The sequence below is a fragment of the Podarcis melisellensis genome (assembly GCF_964234715.1).
Source record: "Podarcis melisellensis genome assembly, chromosome: 13".
NCBI lineage: Eukaryota > Metazoa > Chordata > Lepidosauria > Squamata > Lacertidae > Podarcis > Podarcis melisellensis.
The window spans coordinates 41,437,193-41,453,072 of NC_138545.1; the positions used below are offsets into that span (position 1 = coordinate 41,437,193).

The 15,880-nt window shown below is 48.0% G+C and overlaps 1 protein-coding gene across 4 annotated transcripts in view; it reads left to right on the plus strand.

The window, feature by feature from the left end:
• GJC1 (gap junction protein gamma 1) overlaps nucleotides 1-15,092 on the plus strand; it is a 37,129-nt gene extending 22,037 nt beyond the window's left edge. For all 4 annotated transcript variants that reach the window (XM_081884289.1, XM_081884286.1, XM_081884287.1 and 1 more), the window contains exon 2: nucleotides 13,499-15,092. In XM_081884289.1, coding sequence (XP_081740415.1) covers nucleotides 13,518-14,693 — 1,176 coding nt within the window. In that variant the 5' untranslated portion in view covers nucleotides 13,499-13,517 and the 3' untranslated portion in view covers nucleotides 14,694-15,092. The remainder of the gene's footprint in view (nucleotides 1-13,498) is intronic.
• Nucleotides 15,093-15,880: the final 788 nt, after the last annotated feature.

The window sequence follows — 15,880 nt, forward strand, 5'->3', positions numbered from 1 at the left end:
AAGGGACCCCTGACCATTAGGTCCAGTTGTGGCCTACTCTGGTGTTGTAGCGCTCATCTCACTTTATTGGCCGAGGGAGCCGGCGTACAGCTTCCAGGTCATGTGGCCGGCATGACTAAGCTGCTTCTGGCGAACCAGAGCAGCGCATGGAAATGCCGTTTACCTTCCCACCGGAGTGGTACCTATTTATCTACTTGCACTTTGACGTGCTTTCAAACTGCTAGGTTGGCAGGAGCAGGGACCGAGCAGTGGGAGCTCACCCCATAATGGGGATTCGAACCACTGACCTTCTGATAGGCTCTGTCGTTTAACCTACAGCGCCACCCGCATCCCATCCAGGCTGCTTAATTAAAGTTCATTTGGAGCTCTCGTGCAACAAATCTGCTTGTCGCCGCTGAATGAGACTTTTGCCATAAGGAAAATGCACTAGAAAGCACAGGATAACGTTTATTTGATACAACACCTTCTAACATCCTGCAAGCAAATCGAAATGAATGATCAGTAAATAGCTGAGTATATCTAACCTCGCCACATACTTTGTGCAAGCAAATCAGGATGGATGCTCTATATACAGTGGTACCTCTGGTTGCAGACGGGATCCGTTCCAGAGCTCAAGGTTTCCACAACCGGAAGTGCCTGTTCTGCGCATGCGCACAGCACGATAGACCGCTTCTGCACATGCGCGAGGGGCGAAACCCAGAAAAACACTTCTGGGTTTGTGGCTTTCGCAGCCTGAAGTTTACGTTACCCGAGGGTAAGGTAAGCAGAGGTTCTACTGTATACAGGTAATCTGGACTCCCATCAGATAAATAAGAATGGTTCTGTTTAAAATGTGCGGTGCTCCCAGGAGGGGCGCTTACTCTGGAAAACGGCTCTCTAGCCAGGGTCAGGACTGTGGTGCATATTTTAAAACACTTGTGTGTTAGAAAATCAGATACATAGTCTAGGAGCCAAATGGCTCCTTAAAACAGAAATTTCCAAACTCTGTGTTGTGACACGTTCGTGTACCTACTGCAGAGTGTAGGTGTGTCGTGTGAACACTCCCTGTGCTCCTCTCGGGGCTGGAAAGGGGTTAGTTTAACCTCCGGTTTGCTAGTAAAACTGAATTACCATGTCGTGAAATGATGCATGTCTAAAAAGCGTCATCACCAACATGAAAAATTTGGAAAACTCTGCCTTAATCCATAGTTGCAGTCGCCAAAATGGAATGACTAGCTTCCATTTTGGGGCCAGACGGCTCTAAAATCTTGTTTTTCAAATGACAGAATGACTGTGATTGATTCTCAGTGAAACATTCGGCTAGTGAACAATCTCTTGATCCAGGGACAGCCCACATATATATTGGCCTATTCCGACCTCTTTTTCTTAATGGTGACTACTCCTGCTCAGGTTGCACAGGAAAAGCAGTTTGGTTCCAGAAATTCATTATGATTGTGTAGATAAAATATAACTGATAGAATTCTACTGTAGTTCCTTTGCAGCTGCAGTGGTGTATCTTTACAGATGCACTTAGGAAATGTTGCTGGCTAGAAAACTCATTCGTAGATACTTGTGAGGAAGTACAGTGGTACCTTCGGTTACAGACACTTCAGGTTACAGACTTCACTAACCCAGAAATAATACCTCTGGTTAAGAACTTTGCTTCAGGATGAGAACAGAAATCGTGCAGCAGCAGCAGCGCGGCGGCAGCAGGAGGCCTCATTAGCTAAAGTGGTACCTCAGGTTAAGAACAGTTTCAGGTTAAGAGCGGATCTCCAGAACGAATTAAGTTCTTAACCCGAGGTACCACTGTACCTGTTTTTCCATCTACGCCTAAGTAGGGCATCAGCTTTCCAGCATCACAGTCCGGCATCCCCGGACCCCATCCCTGGCAGAGTGGTCCCCGGTGCTCTCCCCACTTTCGGGGGAGCCAGAGCCGGGCTGGGGGATCCTTTACCTGCTCAGAGAGGAGCAGTAACCGCACACTCCTCAGCCGAGCAGTTAAAAGATGCTGAGGGAGGAACAAGCTGTATCGGCACCTCGCAGATGCAGTTTCTTTCTTCCTCTGCACAGTATGAGGGCAGAATGGGATGGCGGTTTCACCCAGCGATGTATTGCTGGTGAAACCGCACCAGCAGAGGGACTTGGAAGCAGTGGCGGTTTCACCAGTGATATAGTGAAACCGACATCGTGGCCTGCTCCCCATACTGATATATCGCCCAGGCCTACACCTAAACAGTTTACCTTAGACGCCCCATTTAATTTTGAAGCCCATTTCCAAATAAGTGTGTGAGAGAGATACTTATGGGATGAGTGATAGGGGAGGCAATTAGCTCTGCGTCTCATGCAAGCTGCCTTTAAGCAAATAAATTGGGAGATGCGATCAAGAGTCTCCCACGTAATGTCTAGTTTTACCCTAGTTGGCCATGTTCTACACCCTCAAAAAACTAGTTAGGGGTTCTTTTGTGTGTGTGTGTGTGTGTTTCTCTGGTCAGATTATTATTTTTGTTGTCATTTAGTTGTGTCCGACTCTTCGTGACCCCATGGACCAGAGCACGCCAGGCACTCCTGTCTTCCACTGCCTCCCGCAGTTTGGTCAAACTCATGTTCGGAGCTTCGAGAACACTGTTCAACCATCTCGTCCTCTGCTGTCCCCTTCTCCTTGTGCCCTCCATCTTTCCCAACATCAGGGTCTTTTCCAGGGAGTCTTCTCTTCTCATGAGGTGGCCAAAGTATTGGAGCCTCAGCTTCAGGATCAGTCCTTCCAGTGAGAGCTGAATGAATTGTTCAGTGTTACTGGTTCTCTGGGAAAAGGAATCGTAACGAGTTCTGGAAAACCTAGGTTGCTAATTAAATCTACCAAAATTTGGCCCCGTATCTCTGCCCCCGAAACCAGACCAGTTTTGCAGGGCATGGAAATGGATGGCGGTGTAGTTGGCATCCGTAAGGAGCCTGAAAGATGAATGACTCTAATTGAATTTAGGAGACATAATCAGATGTGGCCGCTGCTGGAATTTCTCCCTTGAGTGCATCCATCCTTAGTAATTGCTCGTTTATTAGCTCTGCAAATTGCACATACCCGCTTCTCCACTGTCTTTCTACCCCTTCCCTAACAAGGAATGTGTTCGTTTTCGGTTTATAACCTGCCTGTACCTAAAGGCTCGAAAAGAATCCTGCTGGAATGTTTTTCAGCAGGTGAGAACGGGGGTTGAGCTGGGGAGGGGGTTAGCCCCCACCTAGACCTTTCCTGTTGCATCCCCCTTGCCTTGCCTTGCCTTGCTGCTGGTATCACATGCTGCAGACAAAACGCTGGGAGAACAATAGCTCAGTCTCTCAAGGGTTGTGTGTTCAAGCCCCATGTTGGGCAAAACATTCCTGCATTGCAGGGGTTGGACCAGATAGATGGCTGTTGTGGGCCTTTCCAATTCTATGAGAGCCAGTGTGGTGTAGTGGTTAAGAGTGGTAGACTCGTAATCTGGTGAACCGGGTTCGCTTCCCCGCTCCTCCGCATGTAGCTGCTGGGTGACTTTGGGCTACTCACACTTCTCTGAAGTCTCTCAGCCTCACTCACCTCACAAAGTGTTTGTTGTGGGGGAGGAAGGAAAAGGAGGATGTGAGCCGCTTTGAGACTCCTTAGGGTAGTGATAAAGCGGGATATCAAATCCAAACTACTACTACTACTACTACTCCTCCTCCTCCTCCTCCTCTTCTTCTTCTTCTTCTTCTTCTTCTTCTTCTTCTTCTTCTTCTTCTTCTTCTTCTTCTTCTTCTATGATTCAAAGGCTGGCTCTTATCAGACTGACTACAGTGGTACCTCGGGTTAAGTACTTAATTTGTTCCGGAGGTCCGTATTTAACCTGAAACTGTTCTTAATCTGAAGCACCACTTTAGCTAATGGGGCCTCCTGCTGCCGCTGCGCCGCCAGAGGACAATTTCTGTTCTCATCCTGAAGCAAAGTTCTTAACCCGAGGTACTATTTCTGGGTTAGCGGAGTCTGTAACCTGAAGCGTATGTAACCCGAGGTACCACTGTACAGTGGTGCCCCGCTAGACGAATGCCTCGCAAGACGAAAAACCCGCAAGACGAAAGGGTTTTTCGGTTTTTGCGACGCTTCGCTAGACGATTTTCCCTATGGGCTTGCATCGCAAGACGAAAGCCCATAGGGAAATCTCGGGGACCTTTTTTTAAATGCTGGCGGTGGGGAGCAAAGCCTTCCCCCCCCTCCGGACTTCAGAAGAGGTCCAGGAAGGCCGGCGGGGGCGAAAGGCTTTGCTCCCCACCGCCAGCATTTTAAAAGCGGTCCGGGATAGCAGGGAAGCGCTTCCCGCTATCCCGGACGGCTTTTGAAGGCAGGCAGGGGGGGCAAAGACTTTTGCCCCCCCTGCCTGCCTAACCGGGGGCTTTTAAATCGCCCCGGGACTGTCCGGGGCGATTTAAAAGCCCCCGGACGGCTTTTGAAGCCTCCCCCAGCCGCCCGGCTTCGGGGCATCGTCCCGATGCCGGGCGGTGGGGCAGGAACGCCTCCCCCAGCCGCCCGGCTTCGGGGCATCGTCCCGATGCCGGGCGGTGGGGCAGGAAAGCCTCCCCCAGCCGCCCGGCATCGGAACGATGTCCCGAAGCCAGGCGGCCGGGCGGGAAAGCCTCCCCCCCCGCCCGGCTTCGGGGCATCGTCCCGATGCCGGGCGGTGGGGCAGGAACGCCTCCCCCAGCCGCCCGGCTTCGGGGCATCGTCCCGATGCCGGGCGGTGGGGCAGGAAAGCCTCCCCCAGCCGCCCGGCATCGGAACGATGTCCCGAAGCCGGGCGGCCGGGCGGGAAAGCCTCCCCCCCCCGCCCGGCTTCGGGGCATCGTCCCGATGCCGGGCGGTGGGGCAGGAAAGCCTCCCCCAGCCGCCCGGCATCGGGGCATCGTCCCGATGCCGGGCGGTGGGGCAGGAACGCCTCCCCCAGCCGCCCGGCATCGGGGCATCGTCCCGATGCCGGGCGGTGGGGCAGGAAAGCCTCCCCCAGCCGCCCGGCATCGGAACGATGTCCCGAAGCCGGGCGGCCGGGCGGGAAAGCCTTTGTCCCCCCTGCCTGCCTTCCCAGGGGCTTTTAAATCGCCCCGGACAGCGGAGAAGTCCTCCGCTGTCCCGGGCGATTTTAAAATGCCGCCCGCCAGAAGAGGTCGGGGGAAGGCTTTTTCCATAGGAACGCATTAATTGATTTTCAATGCATTCCTATGGAAAACCGTGCATCGCAAGACGAAAAACTCGCAAGACGAAGAGACTTGCGGAACGAATTAATTTCGTCTTGCGAGGCACCACTCTATAGCTCTTTATGGGAGCCACAATGGTCATCCACTCTACTGATCTTGCCCTGCAGGTTAACTGGTGACTTGTCTACCCTGGTGATGCTATTATTGAATGCCAAGTCAGTACTTAGTAGGGCCACCCTAGCCATAATTTAGTTATGCTTGAGCCGGGAACTGGCCTGAATGGAAGAGCTGAAACCTGGGTGGGAGAAATGGGTTGGAGTGGATTGAACTCTACTCCATACCGACCAAAATTTGAGGGGGTGTCACTTGTAGGCAGCCCCACACTGGATGTCTTGGCAGCTTTTGCTACCACTGACTGCGTTGTCCTCCTAGGGTGTCTCTTGGGTGTTGGGGGGGCACTGCTCTGGAATGCCCCCCCCACTTGCATGGCTGGTCTCTGGGAATAGTATGAAGCTCTGTGGGGCAATGTTATATCCCCAATGCTATTTAACTTCTTTATGAAGCCATCGGAAGCAGTTGGGAGATTGAATGCCTCAGAACTTAACCTGGTATGGATTGGACTCCTTCCAGTATTGGGAGGGAAATGGCTGTCTATCCCAGGAATGAATCTCATTTTGTGACAGTTTCCTTGCCATTGCTTGAGGTCCAGCGCCGAGGGCCTTCTGGCGGTTCCCTCGCTGCGAGAAGCCAAGTTACAGGGAACCAGGCAGAGGGCCTTCTCGGTGGTGGCACCTGCCCTGTGGAACGCCCTCCCACCAGATGTCAAAGAGAAAAACAACTACAGTGGTACCTTGGGTTACATATCCTTCAGGTTACAGACTCTGTTAACCCAGAAATAGTGCTTCAGGTTAAGAACTTTGCTTCAGGATGAGAACAGAAATCGTGCTCCAGGGGCGCGGCAGCAGCAGGAGGCTCCATTAGCTAAAGTGGTGCTTCAGGTTAAGAACAGTTTCAGGTTAAGTACGGACCTCCGGAACGAATTGAGTACTTAACCCGAGGTACCACTGTACCAGATTTTTAGAAGACATCTGAAGGCAGCCCTGTTTAGGGAAGCTTTTAATGTTTAATAGACTATTGTATTTTAATCTGTTGGAAGCCGCCCAGAGTGGCTGGGGAAACACAGCCAGATGGGCAGGGTATAAATAATAAATTGTTGTTGTTGTTGTTGTTGTTGTTGTTGTTGTTGTTGTTGTTGTTACTACTACTACTACTACTACTACTGTTTGAGATATTCCCCTGCTCTTTTCTTACCTCTTACATAGGCATACAGTTTGCTTGATTTTTCTTAAGTCGCGGCTGCTGCTACTACTGTAATGGAGCTTCCCGTTTCACTGCTGCGGTTTGTGGTGGAATGTTAAACGCAATCCTGGCAATGGCAGTGTATTTCTTACACACAGTCCTCGCCTTTGGGCAGCTGTACCCAGACGTAGACATTGAGCATGTGTGTGTGTTCTGCACGTCTGTGGCTGAACATGGAGCCAGAACTAGAAAAATAGTTTGTCAGGAGAGGAGACCAGGTTGGGCTCTTGTCCCTGACATGCTGGCTTTTTGGATGCAGGGACTTCTTCAGACATGATTTTCCCCTCCCCACCCCTTATACCATTTGAAATGATGCTGTTCGGGAGAAGCTTCACCCTTGTTTCCGATAATTGTATAAATTGGCAGCCTTCATTTTTCTCTGGGGACGGGTGACCTCTGAACAGCAAGACTGCAGAATGTCGCTTTTTTAAAAAAAACAAAACCACGCAGCTGAGCCAGAAAACAGATAAAAATGGAAGAATAATACTTTTTGCTCTGACTTCCCCTTTGTCCTCAGAAAAGCCTTTGCCATTCTCAGCGGTAATGCAAAATTATGACAATTACAGGGAGTGAAGTTCCGTCCTGTAGCTTCCCTTTAGTGTACAATACCTGGCTGAGTTACAAATCGGGAAATCCCTGATATGAATCCACAATGAACTCGCTATCCAGGCTGGCAACTTCTAGCACTGTGCAATCACCGCTTTTTCCACTCTCTGTTGTTGTTGCTGTTGTTGTTGTTGTTCAGTTTCTGAGTTGCTTCTTACAAAGAAGTATTGAAGCTGCTTATGGGCAGAATGAAATACAGTGGTACCTCAGGTTAAGTACTTAATTCGTTCCGGAGGTCCATTCTTAACCTGAAACTGTTCTTAACCTGAAGCACCACTTTAGCTAATGGGGTCTCCTGCTGCCACCATGCTTCCAGAGCACAATTTCTATTCTCATCCTGAAGCAAAGTTCTTAACCCTAGGTACTATTTCTGGGTTAGCGGAGTCTGTAACCTGAAGCGTATGGAACCCGAGGTACCACTGTACATTTCGGTACATCTGTTTCTAAATGTTTATTCACAATACAAACATGTAAATGAAAAAAGAAAAAAATATTTCCCCACCCAGCTGTAGGATAAGCACCCAGCTGCTAGCATAAAAAACATGGCTGCAAAAACCAATATAGCAATATAGCAATTCCTCGGAACCCGAGAGAATAGGAACATATTTACTTGGTGTTGCAGGATTATAGCGTTGGTGGCTGGCAAACGTCCCTGGGGAGACTGTTCCACAGGCTGGGCCCCCCATTTTCACCATTGTCACATCCTTCCAGCCTTCCTTTGGAGGTGGCACAGAGGGAATTGAAATTACCGCTGACTGTCCACATCTTTTTGTGTTCCATTCAGACTACTGGGCGTGACAAAGCTTCATGAGTGTGCCCTTTTTTGCACTGTGTTTCATTTTTCTAATCGATTTCTACATTTGCACTGAACCACGTTTCTAAAAACTTTATTTTTTTTATAATAATTTTTATTAAGGATTTTACATTACAAAAAATGGGGAAAAACCAGAAAAAAGCAAAAATATCAAACAAAAATTGTTAAAAACAATCAATCTTTCCATCTCCTTATTTTTCATTTACTTATTTCTCGGACCTCCTCATACCACCCTTTTTTGTATTCCAAATCAAATTATTAATTCAACAATTTCTTTCCCTCTTTTTACTACCCAGATCTTATTCTTAAATTATTACAATCTTAGATTTATACTTATATCAACCCATTTTTTCATATTCTTTTAACCCATCACAGCTAGAAACCACTTAGTTCCAATCCAACATTATTCTATAATTCCTTAATTTTACAATATCTCTGTAAATAGTTTTTAAATTTCTTCCAATCTTCCTCCACTGACTCTTCTCCCTGGTCTCGAATCCTGCCAGTCATTTCCGCCAATTCCATATAGTCCATCACCTTCATCTGCCATTCTTCCAAAGTGGGTAGATCTTGTGTCTTCCAATATTTTGCGATAAGTATTCTTGCTGCTGTTCACGTTTCTAAAAACTTTAAGCACTGCTGCATGAATATACATGCTTTTAATATGGGCCCTACGTGTTCGACCACAACTTTAAAAATTGAATGCGGCTGGGAAGGGATTGACATACTGCTAAAATGGCGGTGATCATTCCGAAGTGTTGCCTGAAATATCACTGCACTTGTCAAAACCTTGAGAAAGCAGCCTTAATGTGATCTTACACCTAAGGTGATCCATGGGGATTGCAGAGCTGTTCTGCTCCTTCCCTGCAAGCAATTCACACTGTCATGTAACTGCCCTGTCGACAAATCAGAATAAATGGTATGTACTGTTATGAATGGGGGGGGGTGGGCAGACTCCCCATAATCTCCACATTCAGTGAATTTGAGCAAACTCATGCATTCGTGACTTTAGCCAGGGCTGGGAATAACACTTGCTATCATCCCCATGAGGCCAACCTGGTGATGGTGGGTCGTTGAAGAAACATTGGTTTCCGTTAGCCCCTCAATGGATGTAATCAACCTGGCAGAAGGCCCATAGAGAGGTTGCCAGGGTAACAGGGGTGTGTGATGTCGCCACAGGAAGAGAGGTGTCCTTGTACAACGGAGGTGTGGGGAGCAGGGGTTTCTGGGAAGAAGGAACAGGAAGTGGGCAGAACTCCATGCGGGGACTAAAGGGCAGCAGGCTGTTGCAAAGAGAGAGGTGGATGGTTCTTAGGATGCCTGCATATCCATTGCTGGGCTGCTGCAAGCCCCTCTTGCGATGTAAACACAGTGTTCTCTGTCTCCATAAAACTCTGCAAACGAACCATATTTCTTAAAGCCACTTGTCTCTGCTGCATCTCAATTTCCCCCAAGGAAACAGAAACTCTGGTTGAGTGCCAAGACCCCTGGAATCTTCTGCTACTGCTCAGCAGAAATTGGGGTGGCCTGTAACAGTATGGAAACCAGACGTAGTTTTAACTGTTGTGTAAGGGTTGTGTAAATCAGGATGCGTCCTGAATAAATGGCTCGTTCGTTTCTCCGAGAGACAAAGAAACAAAACATGAGAGTACAACCATCTGATGATGGGATTCGGAGGAGACCCTCTCCCAGAGGCTGATCTAAATGGCTAGGATTGCAGTTCTAGCCCCCCCTTCCTTTCCTTGCTGGGTTTTTTTTGGGGGGGGGAGGATGGTGGGCAATTCGCCTCTGCACCAGCTTCTGCTGGCATAGAGGAATGCTGGCTTTCTGTGCCCCCATTACGACTGTTCTGCCTGGCACATTTCACATGAGATACGCATGTACAGTGCTACCTCGGGTTACATGCGCTTCAGGTTACAGATGCTTCAGGTTACAGACTCCGCTAACCCAGAAATAGTACCTTGGGTTAAGAACTTAAGGATGAGTACAGAAATTGTGCTCCGGCGGCAGCGGGAGGCCCCATTAGCTAAAGTGGTGCTTCAAGTTAAGAACAGTTTCAGGTTAAGAACGGACCTCCGGAACGAATTAAGTACTTAACCCGAGGTACCACTGTACACACAAGATTCTTTTTTAGCAGCACATGTGAACATAGCTCATTTGGGATAAAATACGGAACGGAAACTCAACCCCGGTTGTAGGTTTTACATCCTCCCATTACGGAAAAAAGACTGTTTTAATCTCCATGTATGTGGACACCTAAGGGACGCGGGTGGCGCTGTGGGTTAAAGCCTCAGCGCCTAGGGCTTGCCGATCGAAAGGTCGGCGGTTCGAATCCCCGCGGCGGGGTGCGCTCCCGTTGTTCGGTCCCAGTGCCTGCCAACCTAGCAGTTCGAAAGCACCCTCGGTTGCAAGTAGATAAATAGGGACCGCTTTCTAGCGGGAAGGTAAACGGCGTTTCCGTGTTCAGCTCTGGCTCGCCAGAGCAGCGATGTCACGCTGGCCACGTGACCCGGAAGTGTCTTCGGACAGCGCTGGCCCCTGGCCTCTTGAGTGAGATGGGCACACAACCCCAGAGTCTGGCAAGACTGGCCCGTACGGGCAGGGGTACCTTTACCTTTTATGTGGACACCTTAAAATGGTAAAGAGAGCATGAGGCCTTGAGGATTGGGGTGAATGCCAGAGGAAGGAGACTGACTTCGCAGTCTCCCTCGGCAGCTTCTTCCTCTGCTGAAACAGCCTTGGAAGTGGGAAGGGTTTCTCCCATAAATATAATCTTTTCCCTAATAAGGCGTGTTGGCCTGTCTCCTGAAAGATATTTCTGTCTCTCTGTCTTTTTTAAAAAAGAGTCATACTCTATGGGAGATAAGGGCCTAGGATTGGAGAAGGTTAACTTGCCCATGTCCATGTTTGGATTGTCTCTTGGCTGTAATGTTTTCCCTGCACGGTACATACATGTTAAGCCTTTTCCCCCTTTTCTTTTAAAGAAAAGGATTGGACAACTTCACAGCTCTTGTTTATTATTTTTAGCTCATCCTTAACTTCACAGACTTCAAGGTGGAAGACATACAGTTTTCTCAGGCCTGTTTTAAACCTAACAAGTCTGTGAGGGAGCGTTGGGTTCAATCTGAAGTTGTCCAATAGACTTCATGGCTGAATGGGTGTATGAAACCAAGTCTCCCTAGGTTAAGAGTTTGCGTACTTACACCAGACTGACTTTTGACCCACTTGGCAAAGTGGAATTTCCATGAAGAGCACAAATACACTTCCTTTATTTGTTGGCTGTGCTTCTGTGCTGATAAACAGCACTTAAAGCTGGGCGATAATCTGGTTTTCAACATCGTGATTATATCACCAGCCAAGCATTGTGATGCACCAATATATCACGATGTCTAAAACAAGGATGCAGACATTGGCTGGTTTCCCGGTTTCCCCCACATTGTGATTTTTACGTGGCACACCCCTGGACACCAGTATTCGCAGTATAGTGCCAGCTCAAAAACCATGAAACTGATATTATGATAGGGACTTCAAACTGGTTTTGGACAATATATCGATATATCGCCCAGCCCTAACGGTACTCTGAGCTACCAATGCTACCTTTGCCTCATGCAACAGTGCAGGGTCCTAACTGTGAACCCGATTCTTTAGGGGCAGAGAACCACAGAGCCTAGGGCTTGCCGATCAGAAGTTTGGCAGTTCAAATCCCCGCGACGGGGTGAGCTCCCATTGCTCAGTCACTTCTCCTGCCCACCTAGCAGTTCGAAAGTGCAAGTAGATAAATAGGTACCACTCCGGCGGGAAGGTAAAACGGCATTTCTGTGCACTGCTCTGGTTCGCCAGAAGCGACATAGTCATGCTGGCCACATGACCCGGAAGCTGTATGCTGGCTCCCTCGGCCAATAAAGCGAGATGAGCGCCGCAACCCCAGAGTCATCCACGACTGGACCTAATGGTCAGGGGTCCCTTTACACTAACCGCCTTCAAACCATGTTGAACACTACCCAGCTGGGGAGATTCTTGAAAACCAGAGGATGGCATACAGCAGTAGGACATCCTTTTCCAAGTACATGACTATGCAGAGTTACCAGTGCAGACCACCTGAATGAATCCTGTGGAACATTAGTGCGCCCTGCACTTTGGGAATTCCTGCAATAGGCTGCATTCTAGCCATGCAAAAATAATTTTCTTCACACACACCAACACCATTCTCTGCATTTTCCATCTAAGCAAGCAGCATCACTGCTCAAGGATGCTTTCCAACCAGGAAGAACTACTTGAGGAGGGTGCAGAACAGGATGGGGTGTTCATGGCCTGGAGAGAGTTTTCAGGGCCAGATAGAAGCACATTTGGCCCCCTAGACCTGCAGTTCCCCACTCCTGCTTTAAACTGAGTTGTCAAATGTTAAATAACATGCCTTTTGGGGTTATAAATTACGACTTTTTAAACTCTTGACACCCAGGCAGCATTTGCTTTAGGGCCAGTTCAGATCTAGACTGCATTGTTCACTTAGAACCCTAAGCCCAAGCTTTGTTAAGCCGTTTGGATCCACTGGACCCAAAGCCTCATGGATCCCCTTGAGATCTGGCCCTCAGCTGCATGAGCCTGGAGCCCAGGAAGTACAAATGCTTTAATAAGCAGATACGTTTTAATGGTTACAACTACCAATTAGTTAGACATGCTTACTTAGGAAATATGTTAATTGGAATGTTGGAGGCTTCAGTCTCCTTCTTGGTGATTTAAATAATAATTTAAATACAGTTGTACCTCGGGTTAAGAACTTAATTCGTTCTGGAAGTCCACTCTTAACCTGAAACTGTCCTTAACCTGAGGTACCAGTTTAGCTAATGGGGCCTCCCGCTGCTGCTACGCCACCAGCACGTGATTTCTGTTCTCATCCTGAGGTAAAGTTCTTAACCTGAGTTACTATTTCTGGGTTAGCGGAGTCTGTAACCTGAAGCGTCTGTAACCTGAGGTAGCACTGTAATAATTTAAATCACTCTGTGATTTATATAAATGCCTGCTTGTGAGTAAATACACACACTCAAATCCACATTTGTACATAGTTTAAAAACACAAAGTGAAATAGATAATGCATAGCAGCAGCAGCAGGTAATTTCAAAATACCACTTGGCAATAATTTTCCTTTCCATTGTGTGAACCGGCCTTTTCCTTAGTTGGAGTGTAATGTGGGGTTTTTTTATGCTGGTCTTTGGAAATGTAGAGAATGGTTAAATTATTCATGTATATAAGTACAGGATAACATGCAATGGTAGAAACAAGTATATGCAAAATGTTGGTAGACGAAAGTTTCGCAGAGCTGGAAATTTATTCTTAGGTGCGTTTTCGTAGTTTATTTCACGGCACAACAGGACAGGCCTCATTTCCTTGCACTATTTGCACGTTAACCAGTCTTGCGGTATTTCTGCTTCAGATTCCTTGCACTCTTGCAAAGTGGCTTGGGGATTAAGAGGGCTTTTGCTTTGTTTATATCGAGATATTAATAGCCACGTTCTCTTCTCTCCCCCCCCCTTTTTTTGTTCTTAGCTAACAGCCTTTGACCACCATGAGTTGGAGTTTCCTGACACGTCTCCTCGAAGAAATCCACAACCACTCCACGTTCGTTGGGAAGATCTGGTTGACGCTGCTGATCGTCTTCCGCATCGTTCTCACCGCCGTGGGAGGGGAGTCCATCTACTACGATGAGCAGAGCAAGTTCGTCTGCAACACGGAACAGCCAGGCTGCGAGAACGTTTGCTACGACGCTTTCGCCCCACTCTCCCACGTCCGCTTTTGGGTTTTCCAGATCATCCTCGTCTCCACTCCCTCGGTGATGTACCTCGCCTACGCCATTCACAAAATCGCCCGGATGGTGGAGCACGGCGAGACGGAGAGAAAGTTCCGAAGCAAGCCCTTCCCCATGCGCTGGAAACAGCACCGGGGCTTGGAAGAGGCTGAGGACGACCACGAGGAGGACCCGATGATGTACCCAGAGATCGAGCTGGAGAGCGAGAACAAGGAAAACCCGCCTCCGACCAAAGTGAAACATGATGGCAGGAGGCGAATCCGAGAGGACGGCCTTATGAAGATTTATATACTGCAACTCCTGAGCAGGACTGTTTTTGAAATCGGCTTCCTCATCGGCCAGTATTTCCTCTACGGGTTCGAGGTGAGCCCGAGATTCCTTTGCAGCCGGAAGCCGTGTCCGCACACGATAGACTGCTTTATTTCGCGGCCTACGGAAAAAACCATCTTCCTGCTCATCATGTATGGCGTGAGCTGCCTGTGTTTACTTCTGAACGTGTGGGAAATGCTCCACTTGGGGTTCGGCACCATCCGGGACACGCTGAACAATAAGCAGAAAGAGCTGGAGGACTCGGGGACGTACAACTACCCGTTCACTTGGAACACGCCGTCCGCGCCTCCGGGCTACAACATCGCGGTGAAGCCCGACCAGATCCAGTACACGGAACTGTCCAACGCCAAAATAGCCTACAAGCAGAATAAGGCCAACATCGCCCAAGAGCAGCAATACGGGAGCAACGAGGAGAACATCCCCACTGAGCTGGAGACCCTCCAGCGGGAAATCAAAGTCGCCCAGGAACGCTTAGACCTCGCCATCCAAGCCTACAACAACCAGAACAACCCGACCTGCTCCAAGGAGAAGAAGCCAAAGGGCAGCTCAAATAAAAGCAGCGGCAGCAGCAAGTCAGGGGATGGGAAAACCTCGGTCTGGATTTGATGCTGCCCTGCCTGGGAATTAACACTGTGCTGCTTACACTGACCAGCAGACTCGCTGCCTAAGGAATTCCCATAAATAAAATGTTTGGCTTTGTTTAAGTTCAGGGGTGTTTGGGGCTGCCAAAGGACACTCTCCAAAGGGGTGGGGGCGGGGGGGGAGAAGAAGCGTTTGTGCTCACATTCCACTGTTTCCAGAACATTTATTTCTTGTTTCTTCCAGGTCAGGAGAAGACCTGGGTTTATTTTTTTAATTATTTTTTAAAAACCCAATCATTCTCGTTGGAACGGTTTACACTGTGTGTACAGCATTATGGTACATTTCATTATGCACAATTTTTGGTATTTGTACATTGGATATCTCAGTTATACTTTTTATATTAAAAGGAAACAAAGTTGGTAATTCTGGGTGTTTTTGTAAGGTGTTTGTCCCCCCCCTTAGGCCTGCAGATCTAAAAAAAAAAATTCATCTTAGATTTTCCTGAATTTTGACCATGAGGTGCTTCCCCCCCCCCAAAAAAAAGTAAGAGAAGCTCATGAACAGAGATGGGAATATTGGAATTTTTTTTAAGTGTCAATTTGATGCCTAGCACAATTCTTCAGCAACTGCTTAACTAAGAGAGAGGGAGGGATTGTGGCTTGGCAGCAGTAAGAAAGCATTACACCAGCCGTGTATTTAGCGCTTGCCTGGAGTGTCACAATCTGGATATTTAGTTTATCATTTCTTTAACTTCCGATGTGTGCTTATTTTTTTCTACACTAGTTTTTCAAACATGGAGGAACTGAAATGGTAGAGAAGTGACAGCTTTTCAGAGAATTAAAGGGGGTAGGCTATGAAGCTTTCTAATATACCGTATTTTTCGCTCTATAACACGCACCAGACCATAACACGCGCATAGTTTTTAGAGGAGGAAAACAAGAAAAAAAATATTCTAAACGAAATAGTGGATACAGTGGTACCTCGCAAGACGAATGCCTCGTAAGACGAAAAACTTGCAAGACGAAAGAGTTTTTCATTTTTTGAGTTGCCTCGCAAGACGAATTTCCCTATGGGCTTGCTTTGCAAGACGAAAACGTCTTGCGAGTTTGTTTCCTTTTTCTTAAAACAGTTAATACCCAGGGAATCCGTGCTTCGCAAGACGAAAAAATCGCAAGACGAAAAAACTCGCAGAACGAATTAATTTCGTCTTG